Source organism: Heteronotia binoei, chromosome 10 (assembly GCF_032191835.1).
Source record: "Heteronotia binoei isolate CCM8104 ecotype False Entrance Well chromosome 10, APGP_CSIRO_Hbin_v1, whole genome shotgun sequence".
Taxonomy (NCBI): domain Eukaryota; kingdom Metazoa; phylum Chordata; class Lepidosauria; order Squamata; family Gekkonidae; genus Heteronotia; species Heteronotia binoei.
The window spans coordinates 31,345,155-31,358,598 of NC_083232.1; the positions used below are offsets into that span (position 1 = coordinate 31,345,155).

Consider the following 13,444-nt stretch of genomic DNA (forward strand, 5'->3'; position numbering starts at 1 on the left):
GGAGACAGTGCTGGTCGCCTTGGTGGATGACCTCCAGCGGCATCTGGATCGAGGCGGCGTGGCGGTGCTGATATTGTTAGATCTGTCGGCCGCATTTGATACGGTTGATCATCAGTTACTGGCCCGCCGGCTCGCCGACACGGGGATTGGGGGATTGGCCTTACAGTGGCTTTCCTCCTTCTTCGAAGGACGGGGACAAAGGGTGGCCATTGGGGGGGAACGGTCCCGGAGGCACCCACTAGTATGTGGGGTCCCACAAGGGGCAGTTCTCTCCCCGATGTTATTTAACATCTATATGCGCCCCCTTGCCCAGATTGCCCGGAGGTTTGGACTTGGGTGCCATCAATATGCTGATGACACCCAACTCTATCTGCTAATGGATGGCCGGCCTGGCTCCGTCCCAGAAAGCCTGGACCTAGCATTGCAAGCCGTGGCAGGCTGGCTCAGACTGAGTGGGCTGAAGTTGAATCCAACGAAGACAGAGGTCCTGTGCTTGGGTCGCGGTGCCTTGGGAGGGGAAATCCCCTTGCCAGTCCTTGACGGTGTGCAGCTTAAAGCGGCACACAGGGTCAAGAGCTTGGGGGTTCTTCTGGAGCCTTCATTATCAATGGAGGCACAGATAGCGGCCGCTGCCAAGTCCGCGTTCTTTCATCTTCGTCGGGCGAAGCAGTTGGCCCCCTTCCTGGTGCGCCGTGACCTAGCAACAGTGATCCATGCTACGGTCACCTCGAGACTGGACTACTGCAACGCCCTCTACATGGGGCTGCCCTTGTGCCGAATTCGGCGGCTGCAGCTGGTGCAGAACGCGGCGGCTAGGCTGTTGCTGGGGCTCCCAAGGTGGGAGCACATACAGCCGGGGCTGCGCGGACTGCACTGGTTGCCAGTGGCATACCGAGTTCGCTACAAGGTGCTGGTTATTACCTTTAAAGCCCTATATGGCCGAGGACCTACCTACCTAAGGGACCGTCTCTCCCCTTATGAGCCCCAGAGGGCACTGAGGTCATCTGGGAAAAACCAGCTGAATATCCCTGGGCCAAGGGAGGCCAGACTGAAAGCCACCCGGGACCGGGCCTTCTCTATTACTGCTCCACTACTGTGGAACCAACTCCCTGAGGAGGTGAGGGCCATACGATGTTTAGAGGGATTCCGTAGGGCCTGTAAGACCCACCTTTTCAAGATGGCCTTCAACTAGCGAAAAAAATTAGTGAAAAAACTGTGACAAAACTAGATATGCTGCTAGAAATGCTTTTATTCTTGAAATGTTTTTACTTCTGGAATTTATTGAAACCTGTTATAACGCCATACTGTTATGTGAATTTTAATACTTTGTAATTGTTTTAACCGTGTTTTATAATTATAACTGATGTAATGTGTGTTTTATGTTGTGAGCCGCCCTGAGCCTGCTCCGGCGGGGAGGGCGGGATAGAAATAAAAAATTATTATTATTATATTATTCCCGCCTCCAGATATGTCTTGCTTGCTAATCTCCCATGAGTGTGAAGCACAGAATCCATGAAGAAGATAGACAGGTTGCTTACCTGTAACTGTAGATCTTTGAGTGGTCATCTGTGCATTCATACTACCCGCCCTCCTTCCCCACTGCTGACGGTCTCCCTCCAGTAGGGGCTTCCAGTGGTCAGGAAGGAAGTGGCGGGGTCAGGAATGCTGGAGAGCATGAGCATTGGGACGCCTGCGCATGCCCGTTGGTGCCGAGTGCGAAAAAATCCTGGGCTTTTTAGGTACCGATTCGGGGATCGGCGCTGGTGCTCTATCCCATGAGTGTGAATGCACAGATGACCACTTGAAGATCTACAGTTACAGGTAAGCAACCTGTCATTTCTCCTTCATTTCCCTCGTGAGAGTTCTGGCACCTCTTTTTCCAGGAAAAAAAGCCCTGATTACAACTGAATTCCACACAACAGATCTGTCCCACTGGAGAAAATAACTGCTTTAGTAAGTGGACTCTGTGGCATTATATTTGGCTGATACCCCTTCCCTCCCCAAACACTGCCCTCATTAGACTCCACCACAAAATCTCCAGGAATCCCAACCTGGAGCTGGCAACCCTAGTCAGGCCTGACCCCAACAAGTCCTTCCTCAAATGCCAAAATAGGCCTGGAAAGAACCCTGCTCTCTCCCCCAGGTTCTGATTTAATTGCTTGAAAATGAAAGGACTAGAACAACAACAAAAAGTATAAAAGGAGGTCTGTAAGAAATTGAAATAGTCTCACCAACATCATTATCACAAGGAAACACTTACAGTTAACATACATTTAATAATACAGATTAGCAATTGTATTTGTGGTGGTTCAGAAGTATAGTCTTAACTTAAACTTTCCATTCCTGTTTTCAACAACATTGCTTTTTATATGGAGGAAAAGTGTAGTTGCTGCAGACAGTTGAGTGAAATATTTATACTTAAAAAGATGTGAGATGGAAAGGAATTTTTAATGTTCTCTTAGTACCCTTTGAGAAACCACTCACAAGGTTTGCTGTTGTCAAGTACTTGCTGTTTTAATGAGAAAAGTAGATGCCACAATGCCCATTTATTATGCATGGTTCACTGTCACTGAAATACTCCAACAGCATCCACTGGTATTCTGAAACAGAGTTATGCATGTTTTGTACCAGGTGCTTGGCTTTTATAAATCCAATGACTGAGACAAGCACCCTGGCGTGAAACTTAAAATATTAAGATGTTAGTGCAGCCACTGATAGAAAGCAGTATTTAGCATAGGTTTTGTGTGTGTGTGTGTGTGAGTGAAAGAGAGAGATTTGTGTATGCTCCTGTGTGAGCCATTTTTTTGAACCATAAAAGTAGCTTTTAAAGCAAAACTGAACTTCAGTTCCTTGAAGTCTGTAGAAAATGTCTGGAAAGAATGCATTTTTAAAAATAGTCTTTACTAAACTGGAAGGGGGGGCATTAGTTTCCAAAGGTACTATACTTAGTTTTAGAAGAGGCAGTAGTGGTGACCTGAAACGTAACAGTTCAAAAAAATACATCAAAAAAATCTAAAATACATCAGCATAAAATTGATAGACTACTGATATCATACTTAAATTGCAGTGTGTTTGAAAATAGCAATATGGCAGTGTGTTTGGAATTTTTTTCTTGTGATCAATAAATCTTGGTCTGATCGTGACCATTCCTCCCCCCCCCCGCCCCGAGAAACTACTTGTTCTGAGTTTAGTGGAGCTTACTTCGTAGAAATTGAATGTGTTCAGTGCTGCAGAATAATATGTAGTCAGTAACTCAAGCTGGTAACTATTGCGGTTACATAGATTCTGATGGTGCCAGAGTAGATGGGCGTACTGAGACTGTGAGGGAGGAGGGAAGCACATTTCATTTGTTTTAGCCCTAAGAATCCCACTGGGAATATTAGCCACATGCTCTGAGTTGGTATCAGTTCATGCTAGGTTACCTCCTTTGAGAAAGCTTCTATAAGTCATTTTGCCAAGTTTCTTAGACAGCAGCATGATGGATAATTCTGTGCTGTTTGCTACTGTGAAAACACTGTGCTACTGTCTGACCCAGTGATCTGCTGTGAGATGTGCTACAAATAACTAGGAGCAGTCATTGCTTTAATCTTTTTTAGAGACCCTGGCTAAGTCCTTTGTACGCATGTCCTTGCTCAGTGCAGCTTGCACATATAAGGCTTTTGACTGCTGTATAGTGAGTCTTGAAGTTTTTATTCTGCCATACATCTCTTATATTCAAGTTCTTTAAAAAATCAATGTATCAGTGAGAAATATTTAGAGAAACCACAAACTCTTTTTAATGGACCACCTCATCCATTTTCTCTGTTCTTTTAAGGATGTTTTTCCTATTCATGACTCATTTCACTCTAATATCAAGGGAAATGGAATAACGATTAAGCAAAGGAATGTGTGTGTTTCTGGGATTTGTCTCTTTCCAAAAAGCATTATGAATTCTTGGTACAGTGCTAAGTAAATATGTTCCTATAGAAGGTTTAGCAACTGTTAATAAAGTAAAAAGTACCCCACTAGTAACATTAAGGGGGGGGGGGAGTCATCCCTTCTCTGACTCAGTGTTTTTTTGGCTACCCAAGCCTACTACTGGTTTAATATAAAATGGTATAGGCAGCAAGTTACACAGGAGGGTTAAGTGAAATGAATGAGATCACCTTTAGCTTTCACTTCTTGTGTTATTTTCACTTTATAGGTTTGTATGAGCTGCTGGCTTCATTGCCAGCCCAGCTGCAGCCACATGTGGACAGCCAGGAAGACCTGACCTTCCTTTGGGATATGTTTGGTGAAAAAAGCCTTCATTCACTGGTAAAGGTAAACCACACTTAAATGCTCATTCTCTTTGAGAAGGACTAATGGAAAAACATTTTGAGCAGCCTCTAGTAAACCAGGAATCAAACTGTTACTTAGTGAAAACAAAACAGCCTTGTTTCAGCGTTCTGCTTTTGCGAGGGATGGAAGTTGTTAAAGGATTCTACCAAAAATACAGAGATGATTTCATTTCATAGTGATGTTTTGGCAGTATACACTAATGCAACAAACATATGATGTTTGCCCTTGTTTAGAATGAGGTAGCACGAAATAGTAGCAGGAAACCTGAGACTCCTTCATGGTCAACATTCAAGGCCTGGAGTTTAGCTTAAATAAACAAATGTTCACAGCAAAAATTAGACGGGATATATTTTTGAGGTAAAGGATGGCAACAGTTCAGTAGCCACATTAATTTGAAATAATTTCCTTTAACAAAGTAAACTGAAATTCTAGTAAGACTTTTTAATTGGCTTGCATCCATTGAAAATTATGTTCAGCATATAAACATATCGAAGTAGATCATGAATTCATAGATGCGTCCAGTGAAAAATGGCAGGTATTCATGTATATTCTACTCCTGAACTTGAAAAATGATTTACAGTTTTTATTGTAAACATCTTGTAAATGCCAGCTGAGTCACTAGTATAATGGTTTTGCAGATGAGGAGCTAAGGGCTGAGAGGGGCTTGCCTAAGGCAAGTCCTGTACTTTGAGCTTGAATTAAATTTTAGGGCTCAGTCCTTGGTTGGAGAGGATGCACTGTGTGGGAAATAGATAGCATGCAGAGCTGTCATTCTAGGAAGTGATATACTGTAGTGAATGCTGTAAGGATAGAAAACAGAGACGCTGGAGGGCTCCATTATGTCCTTTGCTGAGCCCTCTGTTTGTGCACATTCTAAATACCGTCTTTGTGCCAAACCAGAGGTACAAGGCGCATACTGCTTACCTGCCTGTGGTTTGGAACTCACAGATTTTAGAAGACTTGCCAAGGAGAGGAATCCTGGGGTGGGAGTGCAGCTGGGAAAGAGGCATGATATATTAACTTCATCATTGTAGTGGGCTTTTTAAAGTGAGCTTTGTGTCATTTTCTAATTAGTAGATACACCAAACATGTAGGACCTAGAAAAAAAATGTGAATTCCTGTCACCCTGTTACTGGCATATGGACTTGTCACTTTTCTGTGAGAGGCAAAAAAGTGCTTCTAAATCAAAGGGTCTGTGCACTGATCATGTTTTGCATTTTAAGGAGACATCCAGGAATCTTTTTCAAGTCTGAATTTTCTTGGAATGGTTATAATTCCTGAAGAAAAGAAAGAGCAGAAATTGTAGCAGTTTAAATAGCACTCATTTCTGCTGCTGAAATATCCTTATTTGATAAGGGCAAAAGTCCAATTTCAGTCCAAAACCAGGTTGTGCTCTCTTCCAGTTGCCAAGAGGGTGTAGTCATTTGAGAAGGGAGTAATTTCCTGCCAGATAGTAATGATTTTATAAGGCTGAAGTCCATGAACTTGTCCTGCAGAAATAGCAATGCAAACTCAACTGGATGTGAAAGAGGTGCTGTGAAATACCCAAGAGTCTCCCATGTTTACTTTCAGGAGTATGCTATATCCTTCTTAAGGGACTGCATGCTTAATTGGATTAACATTAATTGTAGCTACAAGCTCAAGGAATAAAAGTGCATTCTTGCATGCCACCTTTATTATCAAATAAGTATTCTTACAATTAAAAATGCAACAGAGGGGGGTAGATAAAAATATGGAGCAGAGGTCCATCAGTGGCTATTAGTCACAGTGTGTATATGTGTGTGTGTGTATATATAATTTTTTTGGCCACTGTGTGACACAGAGTGTTGGACTAGATGGGCCATTGGCCTGATCCAGCATGGCTTCTCTTATGTTCTTAGATATTCAAAATGCATTGGCATAGAAGCCAGAAAAGGCACACGTTGGCACATGCTAAATAAAAGCTGCAAGGAGGAATTCATATGGTTCCTTTTTGCAGTTCTGTTTTCCACGTTGGGGCTATTTAGTAAGCATTTTAAAAGTTTTGTTATAAATTATAAAATTTACCCAGCCATAATTTTACATGGAGGTTGAAGGAAGAGTCCTCACACTAGATGACAGCAGGTATGAAAACACATACTTGTTTGTAGACTTTAGACTAATCCACTGGGACTTACTGCTGAGTAAATATGCATAAGGCCACATTTGCAGCATTCATTGTGCACAGTTTATTCTTTTATAACCCACTGCAAAACTGTTATGATTTCCTTGGGAGGTTGCTTCTCAAAATGAAACTACTTGTGATGCTGAACTTATTATAATAGTGGCTTTACAAGTCAAGAGTTAAAGCCTTTTATGTGAAACGGACTTGATCATTACATATTTGACTTCACAATGTCTTATTTTTTTCTCTCTGAGAACCTATGTGTAATTACAGTATTGTGCTGAGTAGTTTTTCACATTCAGTGCACCTGTATAAGTAATGTGAAAAATATATTGATAGTATTCCTCTTCAAATTATATTCAGAAGCCCTTTTGTAGTTGGTATCAGTCACTGCTTTGTTCTTACCCCTCTGGTTTATATAAAAAAGAAGCATTCTACACTTAATATATAGCAAAATAGGATTGGTTAAAAATGCCTTGATTGGTGGGAAAACAAGATATTGTCATGTAAATAAGTTTCTGCTACTAAATTTCTGTTGCCCTTGGAATATCTATCTTCCTACTTAGATTTGTATTGGTACTTAGATGAAAGTATTGCTATTTGAGTGTTCTTGGTTCTGTAAGACTTTAGAAATGCATGTGAAATGCCAGTAGAAAAGAGCAAGATTCCAGTAGGCACCTTACAGACTAACAAACTTTATTGTAGGATATGGTGTTTCAGCAGTCACTGCTCACCACTTCAGATATGAAATGACAGTTAGAAATTACAGATGCGAAATTACAGAAACCTGGAAAAATAACCATTAAGTGTTCGTTGTAAGTGGGGTGTTCTTTTGTAGAAAAAGCCCAGCAGGAACTCATTTGCATATTAGGCCACACACACCCCGACATCACTGGAAGTTACACCACTCATTCAGTAGGTTACTTTCCTCATATTGACACAGAACAGTACAGTGCCATTGTGGATGTGCATTCTCAACAGCCCAATGAGAGACCTTGTTTTGTCCCCTCCCCACAACACAGTTGGAGAGAGTGAGCCATGTCGGCAGAGTGGGCAGCGGCAGGCCCAGGTTCTCCTGGGAGGGGTTGCTGATGGGCGGCTCCATATCTTTTGCTCTCTTCACAAGCCTCCTGGAGGCAGCAAAGAGGGAGGAGCACATGGTTGCCTTGTGCCTTTCCTCTACCAAAGACCTCTTTTTTGAGCTAGAGCCCTGGCCAAACCAGCCAGAACTGTGTTCCAGCTCAAAAAAAGCCCCGACTGTAAGACATTTCTTACTCCCCTAATTTAGTGACCCTTGTATTCAAAGAAGCAGACTTAGTTTTAAGAGGAAATGATTGGTTATTTTAAGCTGATATCAGACAAAAGTTTTGTGACAAATGTGATGCGCGCATTCATCTCAAATAATTTTATATACATGAACCTGCTAAGCACATTTAGCCAATAGGATTATAAAAGTTAAAAGACTGTGTGATTTACATGAAACCGACAAATACATCAGTGGAAAAGACAATTAGAAATCCAGAAAATTGGTTTTTTTTGTACCTTTGGTAGCAAAAAGCAAATGTTCAGGTTGATTCAGGACAAGAATATAGAGAGATTTTTGACACCTAGGGTTACTGTCAGGTACACTTTTTCGCCAAGTCCAGAAAAGCACCAGAGTTCTGCTCTCTGGTGGGCAGTGACTCAGCTTCACCAGGGAATGTGTTCCAGATCCCATGGTCAGGCACTTTCTTTTATGTATTCCCCTCCTTTTCCTGTTTTGAGTAGAGTCATAGGGAAGATGATAGCAGAACAAACAAATGGTATCTTGGTGGCTCCAGTCTGGCCTCACCAGATTTGGTTTTGGAACTCTTATGCTTAACAGAAGGGAGCTACAAACCCCTTCACTTTGTTCTGAACCTACTAATGCACAGCCTGCTACTGCATTACAATATAGCAAGTCTGCATTTAAGAGCATGGAAAATACAATGCTAGGTCATGCCTTCTCCCAGGTTGTACTGGATGTTTTATTGCAAGCCAGCAAACATTCTGCTTAATACTCTTACGGCCAGAAGTGGTCTCATTTTGGATCCTGGACTGCTACTAAAGGGGTCTGCACCTTCACCTGCCCAATGTTGTCGATTCTGGAATATCTGCTATACCTAATACATACAGGTCTAGCTGTATCTTAATTGAAGACCCATTTGGCAGCCATTGCTGCTTTTAATGAGGAGGTGTAGGGAACTACTGTTTATGTGCGCAAGTTAGATCAGTGTTTCTTGAAAGGATTGTGGCATTTTTAGTGGCTGTTAGTGAATTAGCAACTCTTTGGGTGGATCCTTCTTTTCTTAAAATATCCAATGACTGAGTTGTGTTATATCCTATTTGAATTTTGTTCCTACAGTAGTTTCAAAGTTCCACATTGCACAGGAAATAGTCCTACCAGTTTTCTCTTCACAGGTAGAGAAGACACTGCACGCCCTTGATATTAGGAGGGCTCTCTTTTAATTAGATAAAACCCCAAGCCTTTTTGTAAAGATAAATTATTATTGAGGACCAAGAAAGGTAGAGCAGCATCAGTCCAGTCTGTGTCCAGAAGAGTGGTGGCCACCATTAATTTATGTTACGAAATATCTGGGGAGATGTTCTCTCAATGTGAAAGCAGATTCTACTTGAGTGCAAGGATCGTTAGCCACTTCTCTGGACATCTACTAGGCAGCAACTTGGTCATCAGAGGACACCTTTGTGAGACATTGTGTTCTGGAACTGTAGACAAGAAAAGAAGCAGATGTGGGCAAGGCTGTTCTGAAGGCTCTGTTCCGCTGAGAGACTCAACTCAACCCACCTCCTACAGTGAGTAGCTTGTTAATGGTCCCAATGTGAGGCTGCACAGGAAGACAGAATATGAAAACAGAGTTGGACTTACCTGTAACTGTTGTTCATTGATGTCTTCTGTGCAGACACACATTCCCTCCCTCCTGCCCTGCTGTGCCCCCTCTCCCTATAGGAACTTGCGCCAGTTCATCAGGAGCTGAAGGAAAGTGGTGCACCACAATTGGAGCATGTGATGCATTGAGTAGGAATCCAGCACATGCACCAGCTCCAAAAGGAACAAAGTGCCCCCATTTTGGTGCTTTTAGCTGGCTTGCATAGGTGCAGTCCCAATGTGTGTCTGTATAGGAGACATCAATGAATAACAGTTACAGATATATCCAACTCTATTTTCTGGAATCTCTCACTTGATTTCACCTCTACCACTTCAGCTAGCTCCTCTGCTGAAGTATTGCCGTTTGCCCATTTAGGTATTCCTGTATATGTTTGAAAGTTTTTTGAGAGGAGAGCATCAGTTAGGTCAGCATTTTTTTAGAGCCACATTTGCATTTAACATCAGCCAAAAGAGCCACATGATGTGGCCCTAAGCACCACCCATCAAACACACACATAAAATACAATTTCTTCAAATATATTAGAAGTAGGAAACCAGCCAGGGAGGCAGTGGGGCCCTTGGATGACCATGGGGTAAAAGGATTACTGAAGGAGGATAGGGAAATGGCTGAGAAGCTGAATGAATTTTTTGCCTCCGTCTTCACTGTGGAAGATGAGAACTTTTTGCCCGCCCCAGAACCACTAATTTTGAAAGGGGTGTTGAAAGACCTGAGTCAGATTGAGGTGACAAGAGAGGAGGTCGTACAACTGATAGACAACTTAAAAACTAATAAGTCACCGGGTCCGGATGGCATACATCCGAGAGTTCTGAAAAAACTCAAAGTTGAACTTGTGGATCTTCTAACAAAAATCTGTAATCTTTCACTGAAATCTGCCTCCGTTCCTGAGGACTGGAAGGTAGCAAATGTCACCCCCATCTTTAAAAAGGGTTCCAGAGGAGATCCAGGAAATTACAGACCAGTCAGTCTGACTTCAATACCGGGAAAGTTGGTAGAAACCATTATCAAGGACAGAATGAGTAGGCACATTGATGAACACGGGTTATTGAGGAAGACTCAGCATGGGTTCTGTAAGGGAAGATCTTGCCTCACTAACCTGTTACATTTCTTTGAGGGGGTGAACAAACATGTGGACAAAGGCGACCCGATAGATGTTGTTTACCTTGACTTCCAGAAAGCTTTTGATAAAGCTCCTCATCAAAGGCTCCTTAGAAAGCTTGAGAGTCATGGAGTAAAAGGACAGGTCCTCTTGTGGATCAAAAACTGGCTGAGTAATAGGAAGCAGAGAGTGAGTATAAATGGGCAGTCTTCACAGTGGAGGACAGTAAGCAGTGGGGTGCCGCAGGGCTCAGTACTGGGTCCCATGCTCTTTAACTTGTTCATAAATGATTTAGAGTTGGGAGTGAGCAGTGAAGTGGCCAAGTTTGCGGATGACACTAAATTGTTCAGGGTGGTGAGAACCAGAGAGGATTGTGAGGAACTCCAAAGGGATCTGTTGAGGCTGGGTGAGTGGGCATCAATGTGGCAGATGCGGTTCAATGTGGCCAAGTGCAAAGTAATGCACATTGGGGCCAAGAATCCCAGCTACAAATACAAGTTGATGGGGTGTGAACTGGCAGAGACTGACCAAGAGAGAGATCTTGGGGTCGTGGTAGATAACTCACTGAAAATGTCAAGACAGTGTGCGTTTGCAATAAAAAAGGCCAACGCCATGCTAGGAATTATTAGGAAGGGAATTGAAAACAAATCAGCCAGTATCATAATGCCCCTGTATAAATCGATGGTGCGGTCTCATTTGGAGTACTATGTGCAGTTCTGGTCGCCGCACCTCAAAAAGGATATTATAGCATTGGAGAAAGTCCAGAAAAGGGCAACTAGAATGATTAAAGGGCTGGAACACTTTCCCTATGAAGAAAGGTTGAAACGCTTGGGACTCTTTAGCTTGGAGAAACATCGACTGCGGGGTGACATGATAGAGGTTTACAAGATAATGCATGGTATGGAGAAAGTAGAGAAAGAAGTACTTTTCTCCCTTTCTCACAATACAAGAACTCGTGGGCATTCGATGAAATTGCTGAGCAGACAGGTTAAAACGGATAAAAGGAAGTCCTTCTTCACCCAAAGGGTGATTAACATGTGGAATTCACTGCCACAGGAGGTGGTGGCGGCCACAAGCATAGCCACCTTCAAGAGGGGTTTAGATAAAAATATGGAGCAGAGGCTATTAGCCACAGTGTGTGTGTATATATAAAAATTTTTGCCACTATGTGACACAGAGTGTTGGACTGGATGGGCCATTGGCCTGATCCAACATGGCTTCTCTTATGTATGTTCTTATGTAAGAACTACTCAGTATTAAATATACAACTATAACCTTTTTAATTGCTTCTGAGTGTGTAGAGTTATCTGTCCCTTCTCCTCAGCATGAGGAGCTCAGATGAGAAAGAAAGATTGTCAAAACACCTGAAGGAGAGCTAGCAGGCTTTGGGAAAATGGAAGTAAAACCAGCATCACTATGCTATGGTCAGGTTGCTCTTTTCTTACCTAGCTGCTGTGGTCTTGGTGCTTTTACACTCTCTGTGGTCAGCTTGCTGTCCTCCCAACAGCTGCCTGGGTACTGAGACAAGAATGTAGATGCCGCAGAGAAAAGGCTGGTGTTGTTGGAGAACTCACTTTCCTAGAACATGCGATGAATACTGCATTGGGGAACACTACCAAGAAGAGACACAGATGGTATGTCAAAGAATCATGTGTGGCTCCTCAGCCATGAAGTGAGTGTCACTGGGTTAGATAAAGTAAGTAGATGAAGTAAGGTTTCCTTGGGATGGAGGCTGTGGAAGCAATTTGCTGTAATCTAGGATGGAGATCTAGAGTTAACTAATCTTCCACACCTCTGAATGTGAATATTCATAGATTAAAATGTCACATAGAGTTCAGTTTTTGTTTAGGTAGATCTATTCAAATGTATATCATGCAAAGAAATAACATGGCGTCTGTAGATGAAGGATCTCAAGTTTTAAAGGAGTCAAGGTTAGGCAGTATTCTGTAATGTGGTATGTGTGTTAAAAATAGATTTGTTACTAGGGCCTCATGTTCACATTTCACATAGAGATTAATTCAGGTTTTGAAATGTCCTGAAGAGTGTAAAAGTTCTAAGAAACTTGAGCTTAAAAGGGCACAACAAAACCACCTCCAATTTAGGAAATTCTTTCTGCAGTAGCTGAGCAGGGAGTTTGGCTCTGAAAGGGCAGGGAAATTTATCTTGGAGGAAGGGCAACTTGTCTGGCTTTAATCTGAATTTCCTCTATCCACCAAGGGGACCTCTTCCTATAAGCAAAGTCATCAAAACCTTTTCTTACTATCTGCTTGAAAAAGTTTGTTTGAATGAAGTCTCTGAATTCCCAAATAATAGTTGCTTTATTTTGTTGTAAGGGACAAAGAAGTCAAAGTGGAAAAGATTCCGCCCCCCCCCCCCCTCAAGATCAACATATTTTTTAAAAATAAAACTGAGTAAAGATTGTTCTGCTTGCTTAAAGTGAAATAGTTTTCTGTATTAATTCAGGACTTTGAGAAACTTTGTCTTGTGCATAGATGGTAGATCCAGTAATCAATGTTAAGAAGTTCAAAACCAATTCCCTTGTAATATTGCAAGGAAAATAAATAAATCAATACATCAGTTAAAATAGAAAGTTATCAGTTTAATACATTTTTTGTGTTAAAAAACATTGTTAAAATGAGAAAATGAAATTTCAAATGGAAGGATTACCATGGTTTTGTTCTTGTACAGAGGTAACAATTCTAGTCCCCCAGCCATGATTAGGTTAATTGGGACTTTAAAACTTGATTTTAAATACTGATTGTTCACAAACAATGATTTGACACTGATAGAAGGTTTAATCATAGCAATGGTTGATTTGTGTGGGCTAGAGAAGTGAATTGTGACCTAATCTTTTAACCTTGGAGTCAGGCACTCATACCTGTGCATTTCTTAAATGCTAGCCATTATTTGTAACTATCACCAACCTCTTAGTTCCTTTCCCCAAACCTGTGTAATCTG

At 42.0% G+C, this 13,444-nt stretch overlaps 1 protein-coding gene across 3 annotated transcripts in view; it reads left to right on the top strand.

Annotated features, from left to right (window-relative positions):
* MPP7 (MAGUK p55 scaffold protein 7) overlaps window positions 1-13,444 on the top strand; it is a 141,572-nt gene that overhangs the window by 33,288 nt on the left and 94,840 nt on the right. Inside the window, exon 2 of one of the 3 annotated variants that reach the window (XM_060248278.1) lies at window positions 4,184-4,302. The exons of 1 other annotated variant lie outside the window; for it this stretch is intronic. In XM_060248278.1, the coding sequence (XP_060104261.1) occupies window positions 4,184-4,302 (119 nt within the window). The remainder of the gene's footprint in view (window positions 1-4,183; window positions 4,303-13,444) is intronic. One more of the 3 variants, XM_060248279.1, reaches the window with a different exon arrangement.